The following is a 7,537-nucleotide window of genomic DNA, read 5'->3' on the forward strand; positions in this document are numbered from 1 at the left end:
CCATCCTATTACTCGGGTTCGACGACTGAGTCGATAAGGGGTGTTACACGACCAGCTTGCGGACCCCAAAAAACCCTCATTTATTGCTGCTTGAAATAAATGAAAAATGAAGGAACCATCCACATTCAGTTTAGTCCATCCTTTTGATGGTGGCTGCCAACAAACACGAGTAAAGTTTCTGCAATCAATAATGACGAATCTTGGTGTTAAGATTTGGAAACCTAATTAAACTTTTTAAATCTTTTGGAGGGCTTAATTAAAATTTTTCAAAAAAAAATCAACGGGCTTAATAAGAATTTCTAAAATTTTTGAAAGGCCTAGTTAAAATTTTTAAATTTTTCAAAAATTTTAAGAGGTTTAATGATAATTTATAAAATTTTAAAGGGTTTAATTAAAAAATTTTTATAAGTTTTAAAGAGCCAAAAAAAAATCCCAAATTTGGGGGGACATGATCTGCCTTCGGCAATCAAAATTTAGTTTCAGCTTCGCATGTGAAAAACTTCTAGCCCAAGCATACCAAGTGCAAATTAGATTAGTACTGTTGTTGTTTAAAGAGTTAAAAAATCTATTTTAGTTAATAACATTATTGTCAGTAAAAGTATAGTAAATGTTATTATATTAAGAGTTAGATTGCATTCTATTACCTCTACTTAAAAAAGAGATATTAATCCTTATATATTAGATCAAAAAACAAATTGGTTCTTTTTGTTAAGATCATAAAAAAATGATACATGATATGCCACATCTACTCCATGCTAACATACAATGATCAATTTTAACAATAGAAATAGATGTAATTTTTAAAAAAAAGTAAGAGTTTGCTTTTTGATGTAACGTACAAGGCTATTTTATCTTCTTTTTTTTTAGTCAAAAAGGTAAAATGCAATTAAGCTTCTAGGGACATTTATGGTAACTTTTACCTATTATTGACATTTGATATTTTTATTGGTATAATAACAAATTCAACCCTTTAATATTTACATATTTTATCAATTAAGTCTCGACTCTAAAAAAATCAACAAGTTTAGCTCACAACTTTACGCATTCTATCAATTTAATCATTATTCTAAAAGATTAAAAAATAAAATAATAATATTAAAAAAATCTAAAAACAATTTTCTATAAAAATACATAAAAGAATATAAAAAATCATTTTCCGAATAATAACATGAAAACAGATGAACACTTATTGCTGCAAATCATGAAAGATGAAAATGAAGATAGATTAGAGAGTTGGAAGGGAATGTTAGGAAAGCGGAAACAGCTTGGATTTGAAAAAGCAAGACACAAGGGCGGGGAAAATGATATTGAAGCATGCGTCAAGTACTGAAAATGGGTGAAGTTGGTGGTTTTAATTGGCGGAAACCATTGATGAAATAACTTTTCTTAATTGCCATACCATGCCTCCAATTCTTTACCTAAACCAACACAATGTTTCAACTACTTGGTAATGATGGTCAAATATGAAAACTCATTAAAAATACTCTAAACCAGATCGGGTTGAGGGAGCCGGCTCGCCCGACCCTGAAAATCGGTTCAGAAAGTTCTATCAGCGTCCGACGTGCCGATACAGGATTTGAGACGCCACATCACCCAAACTCTTATTTTCCAGTTTAAAACATCACCATCGGCCATCGCAGGTCAAGTCAAACTCCAAACTCTTAATTTTTTAATTTACTTTTCTCATTTCCATTCTTATTTTGCAGCCTGCAGCGTGTTGTAAATCGTTTTAGACAAGAAAAGCATTGATCTCCAATGGGGTGGATTGAAGAAAATATGAAATCAACTCATTTTAGACAAATTCTCTCTCAAGCCATCAGCCTCGGTGCGTTTCCACTTTTCTCTTAATTCTTTAAATACCTTTTATACTTCAAAAAATTCCATCGGATAATGATTGAAATTTTTAGTTTAAATCTCGTTAAGGAATGGTTATTTCATCGGCACTGATAATATGGAAAGGATTGATTTACATTACTGGAAGCGAGTCGCCGGTGGTGGTTGTGCTATCTGGGAGTATGGAACCCGGTTTCAAACGAGTAAGTTAATTTTTTTCATGTATTTAAAATTAAGTATTTAAAAATTTTGAGCTTTGATTTGTGGTAGTCATCTAAATTTAAATTTGTGAAATGCAGGGAGATATATTGTTCCTAAACATGAACAATGATCCTATTCGTGCGGGACAAATCGTTGTCTTCAATGATGTGCATAATATATACTTGTTCTGTTTTCTTATTTTTTAACTATATTCTGTTTCTATTAATTCGATTTTTTTCTATACTGAATAGGGACGTGATGTTCCGATTGTTCATCGGGTGATTGAGGTTAGATCCTGTCGAGACCTTTCTGTGTGTTTTATTTCTCTGTGCCCTTTTACTTGTGTACATTGGATAACAAATCTATGTAACTTTTAGTCAAGTGTGAGTGTTGGTTACATGTACGAGTCCAGACAACAGATATGATTGAACTTTGGAAATTTGAAGGTTTTTCAAATGTTACTCGGAAACTATCTAAATACAGGGAACTGTCTAATTTCCAGAGAAGAGGGCATATCATATCATATCATATTGGTAGCCTAGAGTCACTTTGTTGTTTAGTTTCTTATTTCCAAATGTTGAACTGCTTGAACGACAAGTGACAAAAGGTTCTCATGTTCTGATGTAGAAAATCTCTAGAAAGTAGAAACAAATAGTTTTGATAAGGTTAACACCATGGTCAACTCTAAGAGTCTTGTTCATGAGCTGTGTACTAGTGGTTGAACATTTTCTTTCTGAAATTTATATAGGTGTTATGGCTGTAAATTATTTGAATTAACGGGTCCCCGCCTGGTTATTCTGTATGCTGGATTTAGTACATTGCATGTTTGGTTTTGCTTTGTCAGGTTCATGAGCAGCGAGATAGCAAAGAAGCTGATATACTCACTAAAGGTAGCATATCCTTGATATCAAGCTAGTTGAATGTGAGCAAATACAAGTAGTAGTTTGTTTGTTTGTTTTCAACGAACTTTAAGCTTTTTATCATCAATCATGAAAATATTTTCTGACTATTAAAATCTCTTTCCCCACCAATGAAGTGCAGAGTGGACACTTCCAAATAGTTTTGTTTGTTTACTTGTGGAATGGTCTTAAATACATTCCAAGTTCTTCTCTTTTTTTCATGTGTGTGTGTGTGTGTGTGGTTGATCATTCTTTAAATATCTTCATATGTACAGCTACTGCTTGAGTATGCTAACCTTTTTAATCTTTTGACTGGACATATTCATCAGGAGACGCTAATCCTCACGATGACAGAATGTTGTACACATCTAGTAATCGTTGGTTGCAACGAAAATACATCATGGGCAGAGCTGTTGGGTAAATCAAACACCTATATATTCCTCAAAGTGTTAACAAGTTTTAGAAGTGAAAACATTTGTAAAACACTCTGATTAGGAATTTCTTGCATCACCATTTGTGCTGTATGCTTTGAGTTTTCAAGTTCATCACACTTCATTTGTGTTTGGCTATATATTATTGTTCAAGAATTCTAAGTACATAACATTGATGAAATTGTCAGAGCATCTGAAATTTCATGAACTAGAATTTAGCGAAATGATTATCTATTATTCATGCTAATTTAATGGTTTAGTATTATCATCAGTCCCTATCAATTTGGCATTTGTCAAATTATCATCAACCAAAGATTTGGCCAAGAATAAAGCAAATTTGTTCTTTGCTTTGGGGTCTTCTCTCAGTACTTACTTTTCAACTAATAAAGCAAAGACTAGGTTTAACGTCGTGAGAATTCTGTCCATATGCTTTTAGATATGCTTAATTTGGAGTGTCTTTGTGCGTAAGTAATGAGTCCTGAAACCATATGCATATATGAATGGCTGAATCTGTCAAAGCAGATTTTGTTCCTTGAATACTGGTTTATCAAATCAAAGGTGTTCATTCTTAGTTGACAGATTTTGATGGTCTACCCATACATCTTTCTCATATTTCCTGTTCATCGTAGCCTCTATTGCTTTTACACTTCATTTTTCTTGAAGTACTCAAGTTTGACATCCGTGCCCAACTCATATGTGGACGGACATGAATATGAGAATATGATCTTATCTCTGAATATATGAAAGTTTTTAGGAAAAAATTAAACATATTTGTGTTGAGCTCTTTGACAAGCTCCGGTGTCAAAATAACATAGATATTAGCAATGGGAAAATTGTACTTGAAGACAGGTTTGACCTAGAACAATGGTAAAATTATACTTGGGCTGAAGGATGACATTTATCTCGGTCTTCTACTTTTTTTTTAAACTATATTACAATGTTAAAATATGTTCTTACTGTACAGGTTCTTGCCTTATGTTGGCTGGTTGACAATTATCATGACAGACAAGCCTATAATCTAGGTTTGAATGTAATTTAAAGTTTTCCTCAGAAGGGTTTTTTTAGTCTTGTATTGTTTTAACAAAATGTAGACTTAGATTGTGTTTGGAAAGTCATTTGGTGCAACTGAATAAAATTACACATGTATAGCATATGTGATATGTTTGAGTAACCATTGTAATGTGTAGATTTCATTGAATTGAGTGTAATTGGAGCATCTCATTATACTCTCCCAATTATTCTTAGGTAAGGGTGAGAGTGAAAATTGAAGGAATTAGACGAGGTTATTAATCATGATGACTTTCAAACTTTTTTAACAAAAAATTATTCTTTTTATAGATATAATCACATTCTGTGAACTAAACATGGGAATTAGAATTCCTTATAATTATACGAGGGTGTAATTATTACCCTAATAATTTAAGGAGTCAAAACATACTAGTGTTGTATTTGTAATTTAGTCATATTCATTTCTTTTGCACTCAATGTTTCCGCTTCATCTTGCTGCAGTACATACTGTTAACATTAATGGAAGACAATTAATAATGGCTGCCATTAACATTAATGGGAGACAATCAATAATGACAACCACCAACTTTGGAAAAGTGGCAAGGGATAATTTTTTTTTGGTCCTTGAGATAATGGGCTATTTATTGTTTGGTCCTTGAACCTCAACTATAAATAGGCCTTCTCATTTCTCATTTCAATTCATCCCAACCAATCTTTCTCTCTTAGTTTTCTCTCTTCTCCCATTTGAGAATTCTTAAGGAATTCTATTTGTTTGTAATACTTTGGAGATAGTAAAGTTATCATCTGGTGTTAGTGCCCGAGGACGTAGGTATAATTTACCGAACCTCGTTAAAACTCTTGTGTTCTTTCTTGTCCTATTTTTCTTTCAATATTTGAGGGTATAATAGTAGTATTTAATTGTGCTATTAAATTACTATAGAAGGGATATTCTGTCTAAGGAAAGACTTGGTATTTAAGAGATCCATGTGATCCACCTCTTTCCTGGGAATTGAACTTTGTGTGATTTTTTAGTACAATAATTTACACGCTTCCGACCTTATTGGAATAACAAGTGGTATCAGAGCCGAAGGTTAATCGTAGTATGCTCTGTGGTTGCAGTTTAAACTGATCTTCCACATCAGAAAAGATTTCCTTAGGTATATTGAAAGATTATGGAGAAAACGGTCGGTGTAGGAGCTTCAACATCGTTCATGTGGACAAGACCGACAATTGCAAATGCAAGATTGGCCGTGGAGATCTTTGATGGCACGGGCCATTTTGGTATGTGGCAAAGTGAGGTTCTAGATGCCCTTTTTCAGCAGTGTCTAGACATTGCCATTGATGAAGAGAAACCAAATGATGTACAGGAGAAAGATTGGAAGGCGATCAATCGGTTGGCATGTGGCACAATTCGATCATGCCTTTCTCGAGAGCAGAGGTATGTTTTTTCAAAGGAGACTTCTGCAAATAAGTTGTGGGTGGCACTTGAAGAAAATTTTTAAAGAAAAACAGTCAAAATAAGCTCCACTTGAAGAAAAGACTGTTTCGCTTCACTTACGTCCCAAGTACCACAATGAATGATCACATCACCAAATTTAATCAGTTAGTCACTGATTTGCTGAATATGGATGAGACATTCAAAGATGAAGATTTGGCTTTGATGCTGTTGGGGTCACTTCCTGAGGAGTTTGAGTTCCTAGAAACTACTCTACTTCATGGCAGGAGTGATATATCTCTGAGCGAAGTCTGTGCGGCCTTATACAGTTATGAACAGAGAAAGAAGGACAAACAGAAAAACTCAATCAGAGATACAGAAGCTTTAGTAGTCCGAGGTCGTTCATACACTCGGAAGAAAACTCAAAAGGGGAGATCAAAGTCAAAGTCCAGACTCGGGAAATATGAATGTGCTTTTTTGTCATGAGAAAGGCCACTGGAAGAAAAATTGTCCAAAGCTGAAGAATAAGGGAAAAGCTGTTGTAGATGCTTGTGTTGCAAAGCATGATACCAGTGACTCTGAACTATCACTGGTTGCATCATCATCGTCGTTCCATTCAGATGAGTGGATATTGAATTCGGGTTGTACCTATCATATGTCCCCTAACCGGGAGTGGTTCTCTGATTTAGTAGAACTAAATGGAGGAGTTGTTTATATGGGCAATGGCAATGCCTGTAAAACTGTTGGGATAGGTTCAATCCAATTAAAGAATAAAGATGGATCAACCAGAGTTCTGACTGATGTTCGGTACGTGCCCAGTTCGAAGAAAAATCACATCTCATTGGGAGCCCTGGAATCCAATGGTTCAGTTGTTACTATGAGAGATGGGGTTTTGAAAGTGACATCTGGCGCACTTGTGATATTGAAAGGCATCAGGAAAAATAACTTGTATTACTACCAAGGTAGTACAGTTATTGGAGCAGTCGCTGCAGCTTCCGGCAACAAAGAATTGGACTCAATATAGTTGTGGCATATGAAGTTGGGACATGCCAGCGAAAAATCCTTGCAAATTCTAGCAAAGCAAGGATTTTTGAAAGGTGCAAAGGCTTGCAAATTAAAATTTTGCGAGCATTGTGTTCTGGGAAAGCAAAAGAGAGTGAAATTCGGCACTGCTATCCATAATACAAAAGGTATTTTAGAATATGTTCATTCAGATGTGTGGGGGCCTTCCAAGACACCTTCATTGGGAGGAAAACACTACTTTGTTACTTTTGTTGATGACTTTTCCAGAAGAGTTTGGGTGTATACCATGAGAACTAAGGATGAAGTGCTTAGAGTTTTTCTTAAATGGAAAACTATGATCGAAAACCAGACTGGCAAGAAAATCAAGCGGCTTAGGACGAACAATGGAGGGGAATATAAAAGTGATCCGTTCTTCGATGTGTGCCAAGAGTATGGTATTGTTCGACACTTCACAGTTAGGGATACACCACAGCAGAATGGATTGGCAGAGCGTATGAATCGAACATTGCTGGAGAAAGTTCGATGTATGTTGTCCAATGCTGGGTTGGGCAAGCAATTTTGGGCTGAGGCTGTGACATACGCTGGCCATCTTGTTAATCGTTTGCCATCATCTGCATTAAAAAGAAAAACTCCTATGGAGGTATGGTCTGGAAAACCGGCTACAGATTATGATTCCTTACATGTGTTTGGAACCACTGCATATTACC

At 34.9% G+C, this 7,537-nt stretch overlaps 1 protein-coding gene across 2 annotated transcripts; it reads left to right on the forward strand.

Annotated features, from left to right (window-relative positions):
* The first annotated feature begins 1,473 nt into the window (after window positions 1-1,473).
* On the forward strand, window positions 1,474-3,611 carry LOC107962626 (signal peptidase complex catalytic subunit SEC11C). 2 transcript variants are annotated; one of them, XM_016899081.2, is made up of 7 exons: window positions 1,474-1,640; window positions 1,707-1,825; window positions 1,924-2,036; window positions 2,133-2,201; window positions 2,286-2,321; window positions 2,879-2,924; window positions 3,263-3,611. In XM_016899081.2, exons 2-7 carry the CDS (start codon window positions 1,756-1,758, stop codon window positions 3,352-3,354), a joined length of 426 nt encoding a protein of 141 aa, XP_016754570.2. In that variant the 5' UTR covers window positions 1,474-1,640; window positions 1,707-1,755; the 3' UTR covers window positions 3,355-3,611. The 2 variants fall into 2 exon arrangements, with proteins under 2 accessions (XP_016754570.2, XP_016754571.2); XM_016899082.2 differs by lacking the exons at window positions 1,474-1,640; window positions 2,133-2,201 and having other exon boundaries at window positions 1,647-1,825.
* Window positions 3,612-7,537: the final 3,926 nt, after the last annotated feature.

The sequence above is a fragment of the Gossypium hirsutum genome, chromosome A06, assembly GCF_007990345.1.
Source record: "Gossypium hirsutum isolate 1008001.06 chromosome A06, Gossypium_hirsutum_v2.1, whole genome shotgun sequence".
Taxonomy (NCBI): Eukaryota; Viridiplantae; Streptophyta; class Magnoliopsida; order Malvales; family Malvaceae; genus Gossypium; species Gossypium hirsutum.